The sequence below is a fragment of the Heliangelus exortis genome, chromosome 11 (assembly GCF_036169615.1).
Source record: "Heliangelus exortis chromosome 11, bHelExo1.hap1, whole genome shotgun sequence".
Lineage (NCBI taxonomy): Eukaryota > Metazoa > Chordata > Aves > Apodiformes > Trochilidae > Heliangelus > Heliangelus exortis.
Genome location: NC_092432.1, coordinates 22,273,110 through 22,294,840, shown reverse-complemented (window position 1 = coordinate 22,294,840; position 21,731 = coordinate 22,273,110). Strand labels below are relative to the sequence as shown.

General features: G+C 53.0%; 1 protein-coding gene and 2 long non-coding RNA genes across 5 annotated transcripts; all 3 read right to left on the bottom strand.

The window, feature by feature from the left end:
* Nucleotides 1–4,908: 4,908 nt before the first annotated feature.
* On the bottom strand, nucleotides 4,909–5,299 carry LOC139800645 (uncharacterized). Its single transcript, XR_011727858.1, has 3 exons — nucleotides 5,209–5,299; nucleotides 5,064–5,113; nucleotides 4,909–4,962 (listed from the first exon to the last, which is right to left on the bottom strand). It is a non-coding gene; the product is annotated as an uncharacterized lncRNA (long non-coding RNA).
* Nucleotides 5,300–11,965: 6,666 nt separating this feature from the next.
* On the bottom strand, nucleotides 11,966–12,633 carry LOC139801227 (uncharacterized). The gene is made up of 3 exons (XR_011728103.1): nucleotides 12,571–12,633; nucleotides 12,363–12,458; nucleotides 11,966–12,100 (listed from the first exon to the last, which is right to left on the bottom strand). It is a non-coding gene; the product is annotated as an uncharacterized lncRNA (long non-coding RNA).
* Nucleotides 12,634–17,263: 4,630 nt separating this feature from the next.
* LOC139801221 (maestro heat-like repeat-containing protein family member 7) lies at nucleotides 17,264–21,501 on the bottom strand. Of its 3 annotated transcripts, none has more exons than XR_011728101.1 (8): nucleotides 21,243–21,501; nucleotides 20,786–20,941; nucleotides 20,380–20,484; nucleotides 19,851–19,953; nucleotides 19,479–19,541; nucleotides 18,904–19,081; nucleotides 18,511–18,749; nucleotides 17,264–18,414 (listed from the first exon to the last, which is right to left on the bottom strand). XR_011728101.1 is itself a non-coding variant. In XM_071755253.1 (7 exons), the coding sequence occupies exons 1-6, from the start codon at nucleotides 21,414–21,416 to the stop codon at nucleotides 18,951–18,953; spliced, it is 732 nt and encodes a 243-aa protein (XP_071611354.1). In that variant the 5' UTR covers nucleotides 21,417–21,501; the 3' UTR covers nucleotides 17,265–18,752; nucleotides 18,904–18,950. The 3 variants fall into 3 exon arrangements, 1 of the variants encoding a protein (XP_071611354.1); XR_011728100.1 differs by having other exon boundaries at nucleotides 17,265–18,414; nucleotides 18,511–18,752; XM_071755253.1 differs by having other exon boundaries at nucleotides 17,265–18,752.
* Nucleotides 21,502–21,731: the final 230 nt, after the last annotated feature.

Genomic DNA, 21,731 nt, shown 5'->3' with positions numbered 1-21,731 from the left:
AGCCAAGGGGGGCACCTTCCCACCGACTCCACGCCCTAACCAACCTTTGGGTGGCGGCCTCCTCTCCTCCTCCATCGGATTCTTGCTAGTCATTGACACTTGGGACCTGAAAAACAGGATTACCCAAATCACTGGAAAGCTGCTCAGCACCGAGTCAGTCAGGTTGTGGCGCTTCCCGTGGCCCCTCATCCTACACAGCAGGCAGGGCAGCTCCAAGCCAAACACTCACACCCACAGACCAATATGAGACACAGCCATGTGAGTCACAAGACTCGACCTCAAGATAAAACTCGCAGCAAGATGCGGGACACTGGAATCCAAGACTTTGGGGCAGTAAGACCTACAGCGATGCATCTGCAAAGCGAGGGAACGAAGCGACGGGTGCCCGAGAAGCCGCCTTCGAGACCTGAGGACGCAAGGATGCGGGGAACGAGTCCCCCTCGGGGAAGCTGGATGGACAGAGATCAGATGACGACGCAATTGAGAATGACATTGCAGAAGACAGCCATCAAGAAACTTCCAAGTCAAGAGACCGATCTGCAATTTAGACACAAGCAGAAGAACACGCTGCTGACCAGCACCGTGCTGATCAGGAAAGGCTTTCCAGGGAGGATGCCCAAGACGCGGGACTTGCTTTGTGAGGACACAGAGGACCATCAAGGCCTGAGGAAGCTCTAAGACAACAAAGACTGACAACACAAAACACACAACCCCACACACCGAGGCTGGAGCTGCCCTGCCCATGCTGGAATCGTACTGAAAAGTAACCTGTTTCCTTCACCCACCCAAAGGGGGCAGCTCCCAGACAGTCCTCTCCCCTACACTAACTTCAAAACACCACCTGCAATTCCCAACCTCGACTCCTCTGCTCAGCCCCTCCCCACCCACCCTGGGCCCTCAACTTATCTTCAAGAGCGACAGCAGCACAAAGCCATGGTCAGTAATGGAAACCTCATTGTTTGAATGGGATGTGCTTCCAGTCGCACGGTTCCTCTTCATCCCCTATACGTAGAAAAGGAAAAAACACAACCCACAGGTCACCCACAGCGCTGGCACAAGTCCCACCTAAGCCAATGCACGCTACTTCTGCTGCACTCACCTCCTCAAGGGAGCCCCATGGTATACCGTGCACCTTCTCCTTCCAGAGTTGAACGCTATCGCCACCATTGCTTGGGGCACCTGAAACACCAAGAGAAAGAGTTCCTGTTCTGCTGATCAGAAGTCACCAGCCCCATGGACCCCCTCACTACCAACTCAACTCAACTTCAACGCTCATCCGGTTCCAAAGGTGGCACGCACAGCGCCTGCAAAAACAAAAGGAAACGTTTAAGTGACTTGATGTAAAATACATGGCTGACCCACCCCACCACCATCTCACCCTCTCCAACCGCTCCTAAATGTGTGTCTTTGTCCCTCCAAGGATGGTTGTGGCACCTGCAAAAGCCAAAGCAAAAGGCACGTGCTGAGGTAGTGCCTCCAACAACAGGCAGCCCACTGTGATGTCCGCCTCCCGCCCCTTTACCTCAGCCTCTCACCCATCTGCCTGCCATCTCTTTGGGGTGCCAAAACAGGGTTAGGAGTGCACCTGAAAAAAAACCACAAACAACAAGGGATGTTCATGACCAACCAATAATACAACACCTGAGAATAACTGCTCCTCCAGCCCACCAGCCTTTGCTCACCTTGCCACAGCCACCTCCGGTGCCCGTATCTCGCTTCGCTCGCCGACTCCGCCTTCAAAATGACAACAAACCATAACGTGGTCAGGTAGCCAAGGGGGGCACCTTCCCACCGACTCCACGCCCTAACCAACCTTTGGGTGGCGGCCTCCTCTCCTCCTCCATCGGATTCTTGCTAGTCATTGACACTTGGGACCTGAAAAACAGGATTACCCAAATCACTGGAAAGCTGCTCAGCACCGAGTCAGTCAGGTTGTGGCGCTTCCCGTGGCCCCTCATCCTACACAGCAGGCAGGGCAGCTCCAAGCCAAACACTCACACCCACAGACCAATATGAGACACAGCCACGTGAGTCACAAGACTCGACCTCAAGATAAAACTCGCAGCAAGATGCGGGACACTGGAATCCAAGACTTTGGGGCAGTAAGACCTACAGCGATGCGTCTGCAAAGCGAGGGAACGAAGCGACGGGTGCCCGAGAAGCCGCCTTCGAGACCTGAGGATGCAAGGATGCGGGGAACGAGTCCCCCTCGGGGAAGCTGGATGGACAGAGATCAGATGACGACGCAATTGAGAATGACATTGCAGAAGACAGCCATCAAGAAACTTCCAAGTCAAGAGACCGATCTGCAATTTAGACACAAGCAGAAGAACACGCTGCTGACCAGCACCGTGCTGATCAGGAAAGGCTTTCCAGGGAGGATGCCCAAGATGCGGGACTTGCTCTGTGAGGACACAGAGGACCATCAAGGCCTGAGGAAGCTCTAAGACAACAAAGACTGACAACACAAAACACACAACCCCACACACCGAGGCTGGAGCTGCCCTGCCCATGCTGGAATCGTACTGAAAAGTAACCTGTTTCCTTCACCCACCCAAAGGGGGCAGCTCCCAGACAGTCCTCTCCCCTACACTAACTTCAAAACACCACCTGCAATTCCCAACCTCGACTCCTCTGCTCAGCCCCTCCCCACCCACCCTGGGCCCTCAACTTTTCTTCAAGAGCAACAGCAGCACAAAGCCATGGTCAGTAATGGAAACCTCATTGTTTGAATGGGATGTGCTTCCAGTCGCACGGTTCCTCTTCATCCCCTATACGTAGAAAAGGAAAAAACACAACCCACAGGTCACCCACAGCGCTGGCACAAGTCCCACCTAAGCCAATGCACGCTACTTCTGCTGCACTCACCTCCTCAAGGGAGCCCCATGGTATACCGTGCACCTTCTCCTTCCAGAGTTGAACGCTATCGCCACCATTGCTTGGGGCACCTGAAACACCAAGAGAAAGAGTTCCTGTTCTGCTGATCAGAAGTCACCAGCCCCATGGACCCCCTCACTACCAACTCAACTCAACTTCAACGCTCATCCGGTTCCAAAGGTGGCACGCACAGCGCCTGCAAAAACAAAAGGAAACGTTTAAGTGACTTGATGTAAAATACATGGCTGACCCACCCCACCACCATCTCACCCTCTCCAACCGCTCCTAAATGTGTGTCTTTGTCCCTCCAAGGATGGTTGTGGCACCTGCAAAAGCCAAAGCAAAAGGCACGTGCTGAGGTAGTGCCTCCAACAACAGGCAGCCCACTGTGATGTCCGCCTCCCGCCCCTTTACCTCAGCCTCTCACCCATCTGCCTGCCATCTCTTTGGGGTGCCAAAACAGGGTTAGGAGTGCACCTGAAAAAAAACCACAAACAACAAGGGATGTTCATGACCAACCAATAATACAACACCTGAGAATAACTGCTCCTCCAGCCCACCAGCCTTTGCTCACCTTGCCACAGCCACCTCCGGTGCCCGTATCTCGCTTCGCTCGCCGACTCCACCTTCAAAATGACAACAAACCATAACGTGGTCAGGTAGCCAAGGGGGGCACCTTCCCACCGACTCCACGCCCTAACCAACCTTTGGGTGGCGGCCTCCTCTCCTCCTCCATCGGATTCTTGCTAGTCATTGACACTTGGGACCTGAAAAACAGGATTACCCAAATCACTGGAAAGCTGCTCAGCACCGAGTCAGTCAGGTTGTGGCGCTTCCCGTGGCCCCTCATCCTACACAGCAGGCAGGGCAGCTCCAAGCCAAACACTCACACCCACAGACCAATATGAGACACAGCCACGTGAGTCACAAGACTCGACCTCAAGATAAAACTCGCAGCAAGATGCGGGACACTGGAATCCAAGACTTTGGGGCAGTAAGACCTACAGCGATGCGTCTGCAAAGCGAGGGAACGAAGCGACGGGTGCCCGAGAAGCCGCCTTCGAGACCTGAGGATGCAAGGATGCGGGGAACGAGTCCCCCTCGGGGAAGCTGGATGGACAGAGATCAGATGACGACGCAATTGAGAATGACATTGCAGAAGACAGCCATCAAGAAACTTCCAAGTCAAGAGACCGATCTGCAATTTAGACACAAGCAGAAGAACACGCTGCTGACCAGCACCGTGCTGATCAGGAAAGGCTTTCCAGGGAGGATGCCCAAGATGCGGGACTTGCTCTGTGAGGACACAGAGGACCATCAAGGCCTGAGGAAGCTCTAAGACAACAAAGACTGACAACACAAAACACACAACCCCACACACCGAGGCTGGAGCTGCCCTGCCCATGCTGGAATCGTACTGAAAAGTAACCTGTTTCCTTCACCCACCCAAAGGGGGCAGCTCCCAGACAGTCCTCTCCCCTACACTAACTTCAAAACACCACCTGCAATTCCCAACCTCGACTCCTCTGCTCAGCCCCTCCCCACCCACCCTGGGCCCTCAACTTTTCTTCAAGAGCAACAGCAGCACAAAGCCATGGTCAGTAATGGAAACCTCATTGTTTGAATGGGATGTGCTTCCAGTCGCACGGTTCCTCTTCATCCCCTATACGTAGAAAAGGAAAAAACACAACCCACAGGTCACCCACAGCGCTGGCACAAGTCCCACCTAAGCCAATGCACGCTACTTCTGCTGCACTCACCTCCTCAAGGGAGCCCCATGGTATACCGTGCACCTTCTCCTTCCAGAGTTGAACGCTATCGCCACCATTGCTTGGGGCACCTGAAACACCAAGAGAAAGAGTTCCTGTTCTGCTGATCAGAAGTCACCAGCTCCATGAACCCCCTCACTACCAACTCAACTCAACTTCAACGCTCATCCGGTTCCAAAGGTGGCACGCACAGTGCCAAAGGAAACGTTTAAGTGACTTGATGTAAAATACATGGCTGACCCACCCCACCACCATCTCACCCTCTCCAACCGCTCCTAAATGTGTGTCTTTGTCCCTCCAAGGATGGTTGTGGCACCTGCAAAAGCCAAAGCAAAAGGCACGTGCTGAGGTAGTGCCTCCAACAACAGGCAGCCCACTGTGATGTCCACCTCCCGCCCCTTTACCTCAGCCTCTCACCCATCTGCCTGCCATCCTTGTGAGGTGCCAAAAGTAGGTTCAGAGGACACCTGGAAAACACAAAAAACAGGGGATGCCAATGCCTTCAACGACAACAAAACACCTGAGAAATAACTGCTTCGTCTGCACACCAGCCTTTGCTCACCTTGCCAGAGCCACCTCCGGAACAGATATTCTGCTTCCTTGGCTGCTCTCACCTTCAAAAGGAGAAACAAACCATAGTGTGGTCAGGTGGCCAGGAGAGGGACTGTGTAAAATAAGACCTACAACAATGCAACTGCAAAACAAGGTGCTGATTCAAGGGATGCCAAAAGAACCCGGGCTTCAAGACCTGAGGACAGAAGGATGCAAGGAGCAAAGTCCCACTCTGGGAAAATCCATGACCAGAGATGATGCTGGTGCAGGTGGCGATGATGTTTCAGAAGATGACCATCAGGAAGCTTCCCATATGAAAGACCTATCTACACTTCAAACTTGTCACACAAGAAGAAGATGCTGCTGACTAGGACTGTGCTGATGAGTAAAGGCCTGCCAGGGATGATTGCCAAGATGTGGGACCTGCTCCGAGAGGACATCAAGACCTGAGGAAGCTTTAAGACAAAGACATACAACACAAACTACACTCCACCACACACCAAGGCTGGAGCTGCCCTGCCCACACTTGCATCACATCAGAAATTAACCTGCTTCCTTCACCTGACCAAAGGAGGCTGCTCCCAGACTGCCCTCTCCCCTACACTAACTTCAAAACCCCTTCCACAACTCCCACCAGCCTTGACCCCTCTACACCACTGGTCCCTCAACTTATCTTTCAGAGGACTGGCTCTCCAAAGTCATCGTTAGCCAGGAAAAAAAAAAACAGGAGCGGCTCGGGATAATCCTCAACTTGCTAGGTTCCCCTTCGCCACCTGCATTTAAAAATAAAAAAAACTAAAAAACACACCACAAAGCCAAAACAAACAAACCAAAACCCCCCCCCCACACACCTAACCACAACACCAAAACACCTACCAGAATGTTCAGCAATAAGTCCAACATCGGCCAGCCCCATTCCCTTCCAAATGTCCCAGCTACGCAGAAGAGCCCTGCAGGGTCCCACTCACCCACGCTTTCCAGAGTTGGACGCTGTAAGCGTCGTCATTCAGGGCACCTAAAAGGCACAAAACTATTGTTGTGCTTGAGAGAAGACACTAGGTCCACGAGCCCTGCACTACCACCTCACCTCCAATGCACATTCAATTCCTGGAACTTGCTAGCATCGTGCCAGGGAGGGACAGGCTCCCATCAACCACCCAAAGGGCACTGCTTCTGGACAGCCCGCTCCCTACAGTAACTTTAAAACCTGAGCCAGCGATTCCTAACCTTGACCCCTCTACAACCATCCTCCCTTTCTCTTACCTTTCAAACAGCTGAGGCTCTGAAGCACTGGACAGAAAAGTAACCCACATTGGCTGACGGGAATCTTCCCAAAACCACAGAGTTCCTCCTCGTCATCTGCAATAACAAACGGCAGTGCCACCAGAAATAGGACGTCAGCTAAATACCAACCCCTTCCACAAGCTCCTCATAAGCCCCAACTTGCCCTGCTCACCTTCTCCTTCCACACATTATGGCCACCACCGCTTCTGCCCCCTGAAATTCCAGGAGACACAAAATTACTGTTCTGCTTTTTACCATCTCCTCGTTACCATCCCGCCTTGGCTACAGCACTCTTCCCCCTCCAAAGGTGGCACGTGCAGCACCTGCAAAAACAAAGGGAAACTCTTAACTGAGTCGACGTAAAAATCTCGGGATGAGCCAGCCCGCAACCATCTCACCTTCTCTGATGGCTCCTCAATGCGTGGCTTTGTGCGGCACCTGCAAAAGTCAAAGCAAAAGCCACATGCTGAGATATTGCCCCAATCAACAGGCAGCCCACACCAGCCTTTGCTCAGAAAACTTCAACATCCCTTCTGCAACAACTCCCAACCTCAGCACTTCACTTCAGTCCCTCAACTTATCTTCCTGAGGGATGGTGGTTTTGGATCTATGTCCAGCAGAACACCACGCTGTCTGACGGGCATGTTCCTCTTCATCACCTGCAATCAGAAAGAAAGGAAAATCAGAAACAGTGTCACCAATAAGGTGGACTTCAGCCATCAACAACCACTTATACTACACCTACCACCTCAAAAGAGCCCCACCCAGTTCCACTCACCTCCGTGATCCAGAGTTGAATGCTGTGTCAAAGCAGTTGAATGTCCACTGCTTTGGACACCTAGAAGACCAAGAGAAAGAGTTACTGTTCTGCTGATCAGTAGCCACCAGCTCCACAAACCCACTCTCTACCACCCCAGCTCACCTTCAGTGCTCATCCGGTTCCAAAGGTGGCACGCACAGCACCTGAAACATAAGGGAAACCTTTAACAGAGTTGACGTTAACACGTGGCTGACCCAGCCCACAGCCATCTCACCTTCTCCGACTGCTCCTCAAGACATGGTTTTGTCACTCCAGCACTGTGCGTGACACCTGCAAAAGCCAAAGCAAAAGGCACATGCCGAGATATTGACCCCAACAACAACCAGGCCACTGTGATGTCCGCCTCCCGCCCCTTTACCTCGTCCTCTCACCCATCTGCCTGCCATCTCTTTGGGGTGCCAAAACAGGGTTAGGAGTGCACCTGAAAAAAAACCACAAACAACAAGGGATGTTCATGACCAACCAATAATACAACACCTGAGAATAACTGCTCCTCCAGCCCACCAGCCTTTGCTCACCTTGCCACAGCCACCTCCGGTGCCCGTATCTCGCTTCGCTCGCCGACTCCGCCTTCAAAATGACAACAAACCATAACGTGGTCAGGTAGCCAAGGGGGGCACCTTCCCACCGACTCCACGCCCTAACCAACCTTTGGGTGGCGGCCTCCTCTCCTCCTCCATCGGATTCTTGCTAGTCATTGACACTTGGGACCTGAAAAACAGGATTACCCAAATCACTGGAAAGCTGCTCAGCACCGAGTCAGTCAGGTTGTGGCGCTTCCCGTGGCCCCTCATCCTACACAGCAGGCAGGGCAGCTCCAAGCCAAACACTCACACCCACAGACCAATATGAGACACAGCCACGTGAGTCACAAGACTCGACCTCAAGATAAAACTCGCAGCAAGATGCGGGACACTGGAATCCAAGACTTTGGGGCAGTAAGACCTACAGCGATGCGTCTGCAAAGCGAGGGAACGAAGCGACGGGTGCCCGAGAAGCCGCCTTCGAGACCTGAGGATGCAAGGATGCGGGGAACGAGTCCCCCTCGGGGAAGCTGGATGGACAGAGATCAGATGACGACGCAATTGAGAATGACATTGCAGAAGACAGCCATCAAGAAACTTCCAAGTCAAGAGACCGATCTGCAATTTAGACACAAGCAGAAGAACACGCTGCTGACCAGCACCGTGCTGATCAGGAAAGGCTTTCCAGGGAGGATGCCCAAGATGCGGGACTTGCTCTGTGAGGACACAGAGGACCATCAAGGCCTGAGGAAGCTCTAAGACAACAAAGACTGACAACACAAAACACACAACCCCACACACCGAGGCTGGAGCTGCCCTGCCCATGCTGGAATCGTACTGAAAAGTAACCTGTTCCCTTCACCCACCCAAAGGGGGCTGCTCCCAGACAGTCCTCTACCCTACACTAACTTCAAAACACCACCTGTAATTCCCAACCTCGACTCCTCTGCTCAGCCCCTCCCCACCCGCCCCTGGGCCCTCAACTTATCTTTCAGAGGACTGGCTCTCCAAAGTCATCGTTAGCCAGGAAAAAAAAAAAACAGGAGCGGCTCGGGATAATCCTCAACTTGCTAGGTTCCCCTTCGCCACCTGCATTTAAAAATAAAAAAAACTAAAAAACACACCACAAAGCCAAAACAAACAAACCAAAACCCCCCCCACACACACCTAACCACAACACCAAAACACCTACCAGAATGTTCAGCAATAAGTCCAACATCGGCCAGCCCCATTCCCTTCCAAATGTCCCAGCTACGCAGAAGAGCCCTGCAGGGTCCCACTCACCCACGCTTTCCAGAGTTGGACGCTGTAAGCGTCGTCATTCAGGGCACCTAAAAGGCACAAAACTATTGTTGTGCTTGAGAGAAGACACTAGGTCCACGAGCCCTGCACTACCACCTCACCTCCAATGCACATTCAATTCCTGGAACTTGCTAGCATCGTGCCAGGGAGGGACAGGCTCCCATCAACCACCCAAAGGGCACTGCTTCTGGACAGCCCGCTCCCTACAGTAACTTTAAAACCTGAGCCAGCGATTCCTAACCTTGACCCCTCTACAACCATCCTCCCTTTCTCTTACCTTTCAAACAGCTGAGGCTCTGAAGCACTGGACAGAAAAGTAACCCACATTGGCTGACGGGAATCTTCCCAAAACCACAGAGTTCCTCCTCGTCATCTGCAATAACAAACGGCAGTGCCACCAGAAATAGGACGTCAGCTAAATACCAACCCCTTCCACAAGCTCCTCATAAGCCCCAACTTGCCCTGCTCACCTTCTCCTTCCACACATTATGGCCACCACCGCTTCTGCCCCCTGAAATTCCAGGAGACACAAAATTACTGTTCTGCTTTTTACCATCTCCTCGTTACCATCCCGCCTTGGCTACAGCACTCTTCCCCCTCCAAAGGTGGCACGTGCAGCACCTGCAAAAACAAAGGGAAACTCTTAACTGAGTCGACGTAAAAATCTCGGGATGAGCCAGCCCGCAACCATCTCACCTTCTCTGATGGCTCCTCAATGCGTGGCTTTGTGCGGCACCTGCAAAAGTCAAAGCAAAAGCCACACGCTGAGATATTGCCCCAATCAACAGGCAGCCCACACCAGCCTTTGCTCAGAAAACTTCAACATCCCTTCTGCAACAACTCCCAACCTCAGCACTTCACTTCAGTCCCTCAACTTATCTTCCTGAGGGATGGTGGTTTTGGATCTATGTCCAGCAGAACACCACGCTGTCTGACGGGCATGTTCCTCTTCATCACCTGCAATCAGAAAGAAAGGAAAATCAGAAACAGTGTCACCAATAAGGTGGACTTCAGCCATCAACAACCACTTATACTACACCTACCACCTCAAAAGAGCCCCACCCAGTTCCACTCACCTCCGTGATCCAGAGTTGAATGCTGTGTCAAAGCAGTTGAATGTCCACTGCTTTGGACACCTAGAAGACCAAGAGAAAGAGTTACTGTTCTGCTGATCAGTAGCCACCAGCTCCACAAACCCACTCTCTACCACCCCAGCTCACCTTCAGTGCTCATCCGGTTCCAAAGGTGGCACGCACAGCACCTGAAACATAAGGGAAACCTTTAACAGAGTTGACGTTAACACGTGGCTGACCCAGCCCACAGCCATCTCACCTTCTCCGACTGCTCCTCAAGACATGGTTTTGTCACTCCAGCACTGTGCGTGACACCTGCAAAAGCCAAAGCAAAAGGCACATGCCGAGATATTGACCCCAACAACAACCAGGCCACTGTGATGTCCGCCTCCCGCCCCTTTACCTCGTCCTCTCACCCATCTGCCTGCCATCTCTTTGGGGTGCCAAAACAGGGTTAGGAGTGCACCTGAAAAAAAACCACAAACAACAAGGGATGTTCATGACCAACCAATAATACAACACCTGAGAATAACTGCTCCTCCAGCCCACCAGCCTTTGCTCACCTTGCCACAGCCACCTCCGGTGCCCGTATCTCGCTTCGCTCGCCGACTCCGCCTTCAAAATGACAACAAACCATAACGTGGTCAGGTAGCCAAGGGGGGCACCTTCCCACCGACTCCACGCCCTAACCAACCTTTGGGTGGCGGCCTCCTCTCCTCCTCCATCGGATTCTTGCTAGTCATTGACACTTGGGACCTGAAAAACAGGATTACCCAAATCACTGGAAAGCTGCTCAGCACCGAGTCAGTCAGGTTGTGGCGCTTCCCGTGGCCCCTCATCCTACACAGCAGGCAGGGCAGCTCCAAGCCAAACACTCACACCCACAGACCAATATGAGACACAGCCACGTGAGTCACAAGACTCGACCTCAAGATAAAACTCGCAGCAAGATGCGGGACACTGGAATCCAAGACTTTGGGGCAGTAAGACCTACAGCGATGCGTCTGCAAAGCGAGGGAACGAAGCGACGGGTGCCCGAGAAGCCGCCTTCGAGACCTGAGGACGCAAGGATGCGGGGAACGAGTCCCCCTCGGGGAAGCTGGATGGACAGAGATCAGATGACAACGCAATTGAGAATGACATTGCAGAAGACAGCCATCAAGAAACTTCCAAGTCAAGAGACCGATCTGCAATTTAGACACAAGCAGAAGAACACGCTGCTGACCAGCACCGTGCTGATCAGGAAAGGCTTTCCAGGGAGGATGCCCAAGATGCGGGACTTGCTCTGTGAGGACACAGAGGACCATCAAGGCCTGAGGAAGCTCTAAGACAACAAAGACTGACAACACAAAACACACAACCCCACACACCGAGGCTGGAGCTGCCCTGCCCATGCTGGAATCGTACTGAAAAGTAACCTGTTCCCTTCACCCACCCAAAGGGGGCTGCTCCCAGACAGTCCTCTACCCTACACTAACTTCAAAACACCACCTGTAATTCCCAACCTCGACTCCTCTGCTCAGCCCCTCCCCACCCGCCCCTGGGCCCTCAACTTATCTTTCAGAGGACTGGCTCTCCAAAGTCATCGTTAGCCAGGAAAAAAAAAAACAGGAGCGGCTCGGGATAATCCTCAACTTGCTAGGTTCCCCTTCGCCACCTGCATTTAAAAATAAAAAAAACTAAAAAACACACCACAAAGCCAAAACAAACAAACCAAAACCCCCCCCACACACACCTAACCACAACACCAAAACACCTACCAGAATGTTCAGCAATAAGTCCAACATCGGCCAGCCCCATTCCCTTCCAAATGTCCCAGCTACGCAGAAGAGCCCTGCAGGGTCCCACTCACCCACGCTTTCCAGAGTTGGACGCTGTAAGCGTCGTCATTCAGGGCACCTAAAAGGCACAAAACTATTGTTGTGCTTGAGAGAAGACACTAGGTCCACGAGCCCTGCACTACCACCTCACCTCCAATGCACATTCAATTCCTGGAACTTGCTAGCATCGTGCCAGGGAGGGACAGGCTCCCATCAACCACCCAAAGGGCACCGCTTCTGGACAGCTCGCCCCCCTACAGTAACTTTAAAACCTGAGCCAGCGATTCCTAACCTTGACCCCTCCACACAGACCCTCCCCAAACATCCTCCCTTTCTCTTACCTTTCAAACGGCTGGGGCTCTGAAGCACTGGACAGGAAAGTAACCCACATCGGCTGACGGGGATCTTCCCAAAACCACAAAGTTCCTCCTCGTCATCTGCAATAACAAACGGCAGTGCCACCAGAAATAGGACGTCAGCTAAATACCAACCCCTTCCACAAGCTCCTCATAAGCCCCAACTTGCCCTGCTCACCTTCTCCTTCCACACATTATGGCCACCACCGCTTCTGCCCCCTGAAATTCCAGGAGACACAAAATTACTGTTCTGCTTTTTACCATCTCCTCGTTACCATCCCGCCTTGGCTACAGCACTCTTCCCCCTCCAAAGGTGGCACGTGCAGCACCTGCAAAAACAAAGGGAAACTCTTAACTGAGTCGACGTAAAAATCTCGGGATGAGCCAGCCCGCAACCATCTCACCTTCTCTGATGGCTCCTCAATGCATGGCACCTGCAAAAGTCAAAGCAAAAGCCACATGCTGAGGTATGGCCCCAATCAACAGGCAGCCCACTGTGATGTCCACCTCCCCGTTGCTCCTTTACCTTGGCCCCTCGCCCATCTGCCTGCCAGCCTTGTGGGGTGCCAAGATGAGGTTCAGAGGGCACCCAGAAAACACAAAAAACAGGGGATGCCAATGCCTTCCACAGCAATACAACACCAGAGAAATAACTGCTCCTGCAGCCCACCAACCTTCGCTCTATGGAATGCTGCTCCACACACGGACAATTCCACTAAGACTCTTCCAAGGGCCCTTGACCCTACAATATGGGCAGGGCAGCTCCAAACCAAACTCTCAATGCTGAGGCCAACCCAATACAAAATGCTGCAAACCACAAGACTCAACCTCAAGAAGAAACTCACAGGAAGATGCATGATTCCAGGACCCAAGACAGCTGGGCTAGAAGACATCCAGGGATGCAACAGTGACGCATGGAGGCTCCATTGTGTCCCCAAGAGTGTCGAAGGACACCACCTTTTAAAAGAAGCTACTTTCTAAGCTTAGATGACAGGTAAATGAGAAGCCTGGATTGAAGACCTAAGGATGCAGGGAACCAGTCCCAGTTTAAGAAAATCCATAATTAGAGATGCTGATGCAGTTAGGAAGAACATGTCAGAAGACAACCTTTGAGAAAGCTACGATACACAAGACCGTTCCATGTTGTGAATTTGTTATGCAAGACAAAGTATCACTGAATGTGTTGATAAGGTGTTTCAGAGCCTAGGGATGGTGCCCAAGGTGCAAGACCTGCTCTGTGAGCACAACGAGGACATCAAGGCCGTAGAAAGCTCTGAGACAACAAAGACAGCAGAAACTACACACCACCACACACAAAGGCTGGGCCTGCCCTGCCCACGTTCGCATCATGTTGGAATCTAATCTGGTCCCTTCACCTGACCAAAGGGAGCTGTTCCTGGACAGCCCTCTCCCCTACACTAACTTCCAAACCCCTCCCTGCACTTCTCAACTTTCCCCCTCCCTGTCCAGCCCTTCCCCACACATGGTTCCACTTATCTTTCAGAGGGATGGGCACCTGAAGGCATGGTCAACAAGGAAAGCCACATCACAGGGCTGGGATGTTCCTGTAGCCACAGGGTTCCTCTTCACCAGGTGCCATAAAAAAATTCCAACCAACAGTAACACCAGCAAGTCCCACATCAGTAAACACTGACCTCTTACAGAACGCTGAGCTCCTCCCAAGAGCCCCTGAGTGTTCCACTTACCTTCCCATTCCAGAGTTGAACAGCACAGATGTTACCATTTGGGGAACCAAAAAAAATACCAAGACAGAGCAAACAGCCACTGGACCAGCCAGAAGCACCCACCGCTGCTCCTCTCGCTCAGCAGAGCACCAAGCACAACACAGCCCCTGAGCAGACTGAGGCCCGGAGTAGAGGTGGAGGTTTATATACCCTGGGCCCCGCCCCACTGCCCTTCCCACAGTCCCTTGGGAAAGCCCCCTCATCAACCTGACTGGCCACACCTGGGCTACCCCAGTCCCAGCTGGAGCCCTTCAGAGAACATCATCCCCTGCTCCTGCCACAGCTGGAAACTCTGTCCCCAGAGCCTGCCAACACCTCCTGGGGCACTCTGAAGGCGAGAGAAAGGAGGTGTGGCCAAGACCGGTTGGGTTGCAACCACCAGCCCTGCACAGCACATCACCCCAGGGGAGGCCGGTACCTCTCACCTCCCAGCCCAGCACCACCTGCCCACCCCCTGCAAGCACGAACCAGCAAGCAGGAGCAGGGCCATTCTGAGTGGTCCTCTTCCCCCCCTAGCTCTTGGCTCCCTGCATCAGGAACTGAGGCCCCACCTCTTCTTTTTCCCCTGTCACCTCCCCCTCCCCACAACACTTGCTGAGCCCCTCCCCCACGGAGGGGCCAAGCATGGTGTGGGCCAAGCATTCTGCGGAGGGGTGAGCTGTGCAATGCACCAGTTACCTGCGGTGGCTTCTGTGGGGAACTGGCTCACAGGGTCGAACCTTTAGCCTCAGCTCCGTGTGTGGGACCGTGCACCCTCCCTCCCCTCCTGCGCTTTCCGTGCTGCGGGTGAGCGCGGGGCTGCGGGACGGGGCAGTCGGTGACACCGCAAAGGTGGGCGGTGCACCAAGACAGTGCGTGTGCCCTGCGGACACAGCTGGCGACCGCAGTGGTCCCTGTCCTCGTGTGTGAAATGCACTGCACTGTCTTTGCCTCAGCAGTTTGAGACAGCAGATCAGCATCAACCCCATTGCTATTTTTCCCCCAACCCCACCATTGCTACACCCCCCAGAGAGAGCAGCTCCAGCCCAACCACACACACACAGAGGATGGGATGAAAATGGGAGGAGAAAAAAACCTCTCCACAACAAAAATAACTCCCAGACTTCAGATGCTACTGGGGAAAGAGATGTATTGTGACACGAGACAGAGGTGAATGTTGAAGAAGAGTCTGGAAAGGCCCTCTTGACATGTTGTGAGGTTTGTGAATGGACTTCTTTGTTTTTTAAGCTCTTCAGCAGGGAGGAGTCAAGCTGTAGCTGGATCCAATCTTAGTCTCTGACTGGAAAGAAAAGTTCTGCCCCGTGGTTTAGCCACAGAATCATCTTATTGCAGCTTCAGCTGGGTGCCTCTGGACAGAAAAAAACCCACTCTTATTTTACCTGTTCCTTTTAATGCCTCACAATATGACTGTGCACTTGTTCACATTACTCTTTACCTAGTTATCTTCCATGGTCAATATGGTCTTCCCATTCTCATCTGTTCTTTCCTCTTCTCTCTGAGAGTCACCATTCACCATCAGTCCCCTCCTTTTCTGGCCAATTTTTTTTCTCTTCCAGATGCTTCGCTGGAGGATAATTCTTCCTCAGTTTGATTTCCCCAGCAGTTTCTGTTTCCCCAACCACTGTAGAAAATAATTTTGAGTAATTCTCTCACTGTCTACATCTAGTAATATTATTATAGCAGGCAGAGGAGAAGTCTCACTGAGGTTCCTCCTCACATGAGTTCACCTAAAGATTAATTAAAACTGCAGCCTAAGGCCTTATCCCTCCAGCTGCTCATGGTTAGTCAAATCACAAGTCACTTAGGTCAAGCAGTTGTCAGCTTGCCAAATCTTTAATAGGTTTACAATTGGAAGTGATATGACTTTAACCAACACGTTAGTCCCATTATTCCCACAGTCAACCCACTTCTAGTTTCAATAGCAAGGAGGCCCTAAGGCATCCCCAGAGAAAGAATCAAACATCACAATCTGTGACGAGAAAATGAGAGATGGATGGATGTGCAAGAAGCCTTGCTGAGACCTAAGAAACACAAGGAAGCAGGAAGGAATGCCCAGGAAAAGGTATAGCTCAGGAGTAGCGCTTGTGAGTCACAAGACTCAGCGGTGCTTTCAAGTTCCAGTGCAAGAGAAGCAGCACCTGATTGGTGCTGTGATGATGAGCAAAGCTGTTCAAGACCCTAAGGGCACAAGGTGTGTGCTGCAATCATCGACTGCAAAAAAAATACTGGGACCTGGGTCTGAGATGTAGAAGATGATGGACTACACAAGCTACACAAAAGAGCACAGACAGAGGATGGAGCTGCTCTGCCTGGCACACACTAGCTGAATGCAGAAAAATAAACATGCTTCCTTGATGGTTCCCACTCAGCCCTCTCCCCTACTCTAGTTTTGAAACCCCTCAAATATTTCACCCCTAAGTGTCCATCCAACTCTATCTCAATATGGCTCAAAAGTCTATATAAATGGGCCTGGAAAAAAAAAAAACACAAGGAGTGACCACATTAAACATTTGCTGGCCTTTACCCTCACATGGAACCCTACCCACAGCACCACCAACAATCTGGCTACAACTTTGCTTTAGCACCAAAACCCTCAAATATTCCACCCCTCAGGGGCTCTCCCACTGCTGATCAGTATGGCTCCAAAATTCCATATGAACTGGCCTGGCAAACAAATCCACAGAGTGACCACTGAAAACTTTTGCTGGCTCTAACTCTCACATGGAACCCTACCTATAGCACCACCAACAATCTGACTACAAATTTGCTTTAGTACCAAAAACCTCAAGTATTCAACCCCTTGGCCGATCTCCAGATGTTTCACAACATGGTTCCAAAATTCATAATAAATGAGCCCAGAAAAAAAATCCATAGAGTGACCACTGAAAACTTTTGCTGGCCCTAACCCTCACAGGGAACCCTATCCACAGCACCACCACCATCTGGCTACAACTTCGTTTTAATACCAAAAATCTCAAATATTCGACCACTTGACAGCCCACCCTCTGTATCTAAATATGGCTCCAAAATTCATAATAAATAGGCCCAGAAAAAAAAAAAAACATAGCGCGACCACTGAAAACATTTTCTGGCCCTAACCCTCCCATGGAACCCTACCCACAGCACCACCAACAATCTGGCTACAGCTTTACTTTAGTAACTAAAACCACAAACATTCAGTCCCTCAGCAGCTCTGTCATTTTTCCAAATTTTAGCTCCCAAATTCAAAACATTTACACGTGGCTTTTCCACACAAGTAAAAATTGTTTGGATTCATATAATTTTGCCCTAACATTATCATCAACTCTTCAATAACACTTTAGAACTCTGGATATTCATAAAGTAAACCACTCACCTGCTCTTTGTAGTATTTTAGTTTGTAGCCATCTTCAGCTTTAGAACCTGGAAGATGAAGAGTTTGCAGCCAGTGCCTCGTTAGCCTTGGCAGTGCCTTGTTTTAAGAACAGGACCTACACTTTTAATTATCTTGAGACAGAAGTTAGCCTTGTTAGGGCCTTGTTTTGTTCACACTGTTTCAGTGGAAAAATTACGTGTCTCAACTGCTTTGCTTAGCCCCACATTCACTTCTCAATTCAATTCTTTTCCTGAATTTTACTGATTAGGAACACAAATTCATCCACATACATTACACTCTTCTTCCTCTGCAGGGCACCACCCAGAACTGCACACAAAGCTGGAGCTCCACAGCACTGCTCAGACTCAGTCTACATGAGAATCATCAAACCACAGACAGCTTTGTTTTTTCCCCAAAGTCTCTGAGGGAAGCTGCCAATGAGCAGCCTGACTGTGACACTGCAGGAATACACAGTGTTCTGCCTCTACAATCACAGGAGAGGTGAGAAAATGGAGCCTGGACAACTCCTAGGATTCTGTGATGTGTTGAGCCCAGTATCACCCATCGGTCCCAGGATCAGAGCCCAGGTCCCATCCAACAGATTTCACCACATGCTGTACTTTCCAAACACCACATTTTATTTGGGGACCTGTTGGGAGCCATCCCAGAGGCCAGGAGGCTGCACCTCCTGGTGCTCTGACGAGACAAGGAAAGCAGCTCTGGCTCAGCTCTGCCCTGCCCAGCTGCCCACCTGGGCCCACACGGTGACACTGACCCTGCCCAGCACGGCTGGAACCTCCTGTAGCCTCTTGGGCAGCTCATGATGAATCCATTGCCAAACAGCCTCCAACAGGGTATCTTGTTTGGGTGTCTGAATCCAGCTGCTCTAGGTCTCTATGGGAGAGTTCAAAAACTCTGCAGACACCCTGGTGACCTCCTGGAAGTGACAGAAGAGGAATGCAGCAGCTGCTTCTCACAGCTTGGGAGAGTTGGAATCAGTTGGGAGTCTCCAGATGCTGATGCAATTCCTCACCTGTAGGTAGGCTGGAAGAACTCAGCACCAGCCTCTCAGCACCAGCAGGAGAGGCCAGGACAAATGCTGTGTGCTCTGCAGGCTCTGGGTGCTGCCTGTGCAAAGGACATCATGGCACAGGGCTGCTTCTTCCATCTTTATTCACACTCTGCAATCTGCACCAGGAGCCCTTAGGTCAGGGACAATTTCTTAACGCCATCTTCCCACCAGGACCTTCGCCCCAGCGCAGCCACTTCCTCCTGCTGGGACGACATTAGGGATGTTTAACTGGGAGAGCCAGGGCACAGGAGAGTTCTGGGGGCACTCGTTTGGACAGAGACAGTCAGGCACAGCCCGGGGAAGCACGGGAGGGTCTGGGGAACAGCAGCTGTGACGGGGCGGTGGTGAAAGTACCGTCAGGAAGATGGGGGCAGCAAGATTATCCTTGATCCATCTCATCATCAGCAGAAGCACAGGCCTCGGAAGGACCATCTTGATCTCTCCAGCTCCCTCACACTCTGCAGGATGTGCAAGGTCTGACCTGCTAAGGACCTGACTGAGGGATCAGGGTCATAATCCAAACAATTGAGGGCTGCAACAGAAAGAAAACGAGCAGCGGTGAAACCCTGCTGTCTGCACAGACCGTTCTGTGCAAGCCCATCCCTCTCTTTACCTGACTAGGAGGAGCAGCTGGAACCAAGGGAGCAGCTGGAAGCTGCTGCTCAGGAATCCCAGGCTCCCAGACTGGGTTAGGCTGGAAGGGACCTTCTTAAGCATCGCCTAGTCCCAACCCCCCACCTCAGGCAGGGACACCTCCCACTAGGCCGAGGAGCTCCAAGCCACCGCCAGCCTGGCCATGAACTCTTCCAGGGATGGGACAGTCACAGCTTCTCCCTCCCTCCTTTCCTTGCTGCAGGGGAGCTAGGAATGGCAGCACCCTGGCCAGGCTCTCTCCCCTGCCCCACCAGCACCCCTCTGACCCTACTCACCATCCCACACAACCTCCAGCGTCCGTTTGGATTGATTCCACCCCAGGTGCCGCGCAGCAGTCCCTGTGCACAGAGTTCCCGTTAGACCTCCCCCTCCCCAGCACTGCGGCAGCACAGCCCCCGGCCCGGCCGGCTCGGCCGCACGCCCTCCTGCCCAGCACTCTGCAGGGATGGCCCTGGGCAAGTCTCTGAGGGCGCTGCTGACGCTGAGCCAGGCGGCCACCAAGGCCACCGAGGCCTGGGCAGGGCAGGGGGGGCAGCGGGAGGCCAGGGCCCTGCCCGAGACAGCCACAGGGCTGCTCCTGGTGCCAGGACAGCGCTGGGGGCTGGGGATGGGCTGCCAGAAGAGGTTGCCCAGGGGCTGTGACTCACCTATGAACCTGATGGCCTCCACTCTCACGCTGGCCTGAGAGTCCCACAGGTAGTGCAGGCTGAAGCACACGTAGTCTTCCACGCTGCTCCTGTCCTGCTTCAGCTGGAGAGTGCCCGAGGTCATGTCATGGGGCTGGCACAGACCATTCCCCATCTGCCAGAGCAGTCCCTCTGCCCATCCCACCCCTTCCCCCCCAGACCATTCCTTTCTGCCAGCCAGGAGCCCTGGAGGGCTGAGGTACAGCCAGAGCCACAGGCAGAGGGGGTCTGGGGGTACCGTGACCCCTCCGTGCTGCTGCCAGGGCCCAGATGGGCCGGGGTCTCCTGCAGCACCCAGGGGCTGGGGGGAAGAGGGGCCTTCAGAAGAAGCCCTGGCTGTGCCTTAGGGAAAAGGGAAGAGGGACTGAGCTCCAAGCTGTGCATTCTGCTCTGGATCAGGGACAGCCAGGAACAGCTGCACATCCACAACCCGGGCACATGGAGCATCCCCTGTCCAGCCCAGGCCCTGGCACCTGGGGCTTGTCTTCACCAAAGTCTCTCCAATCAGCCAGGTCTTCTTCTTCTTCTTGATTACCCTCTTGAGCTTCCTCCAGCCCAGGAACTTGGCACAGATGAGGAGGGCTTTGCCAGAGGCCTGCAAAACAGCAGCAGGTGGGAGCTGGCACCACAGTTCAGAGTAGGAGACTTGTCCTCCCCCTCCTCTTTGCAAGGCTGCCAGCTGTCCCCAGCTACTTCTGGGAAGAGGCAGCTGGGAACAGAGCCTGAGTGTCCGGGCTTCAATGCCTGAGGCAGGGACACAGGGCAGCCACCACCTCAGCTATGGCACTCTCACAGCCAGCACAAGAGAAATGGGCAAGAGCTGCTGTGCTGCTGCTGCCAGGGCTGGGGCAGAGGGAAGGAAGGGCAAAGCAGGTGCTCAGCTTTCAATTCTCTACCTCAGCCACATTCCTGCTCTCAGCATTCATGTGCAGGAAGAGCGAGACCACGACCCTGCGTATTGCCTCCTTCATCTCTGCCTTGTGTCTGCTCACCACAGCCTTCATCGTGTCCCCAAAGAGGCTGAGGGAGAGCTTTTGCACCTGGCTGGACTCCTGGGAGGAAAGAAGACAGTGTGACTGCAGCAACAGCCTCTCGCCACCCACGGTGACCAAAAGCATTAACGTGGTCAGTGTGAGGGGAGATGCTCTGGGGTATCTGGGCTCGGGGCACCTATCTAGAGGCTGAGGCCAAGGAGAAGCCATGCTGGGTGCAGAGCCCAGCAGCCCTCCCAGCAGAGCCCAGGGCTGTGAGGAGGGCAGCAGCCCTGCCGAGTGCTGCCTGTGGGGCTGGGCTGGAGGGCAGCTGTCCCTGTCCCTTGCCCCTCTGCGGGGTCAGGTCCCACATCAGCCCTACATCACCAAAGAGGAGTGGGAGCTTCTGTGCCAGCAGCAGAGTGACGGGGCTGGCCTCTTTCCTCTTCAGGTGACCCATCATGGTCTGGAAGAAGACCAAGGCCTCCATCCTGACATCTGTGGATGGATCCTTCAGGCACCTCAGGATCCTGTCCAGCAGAGATCTGCCCCGCATTTCTCTTGCCTGGAGGAAACAGAGAATTTCTGTGAGGGTGGAGCAGTGGAGGAGCAGCCTGGCACAAATGCCCCGTGTGCTGAGCACCAGCCTCCCCCCCGGCTTCCCAGCAGGTGCTGCGCACTCTGATGGGGATGAAGGAGAGAGCAGGACAGCAAAGACTCTGTGGCCCCTGCTCAGCCACCCCTCTCTCTGCTGACAGCCACCTCCTTCCTCTCAGCCAGGCCAAAGCCAGCGCGTTAACCCCGCCCCAGCCCCAGGCTGCCAAACGCGGCTCCTCCTGACTCCGCCTCGCTCACCATCTGCGGATCTCCT

Coding starts and splice junctions, on each gene's coding strand:
- LOC139801221 (XM_071755253.1), bottom strand. CDS start 21,416: ATGCGGGGCAGATCTCTGCTGGACAGGATCCTGAGGTGCCTGAAGGAT. Junction 19,954..20,379: donor GGCTGATTGGAGAGACTTTG/GTGAAGACAAGC, acceptor GGCACTCTCCAG/CTGAAGCAGGACAGGAGCAG. Junction 19,082..19,478: donor GCTGGAGGTTGTGTGGGATG/GTGAGTAGGGTC, acceptor TTTCTGTTGCAG/CCCTCAATTGTTTGGATTAT.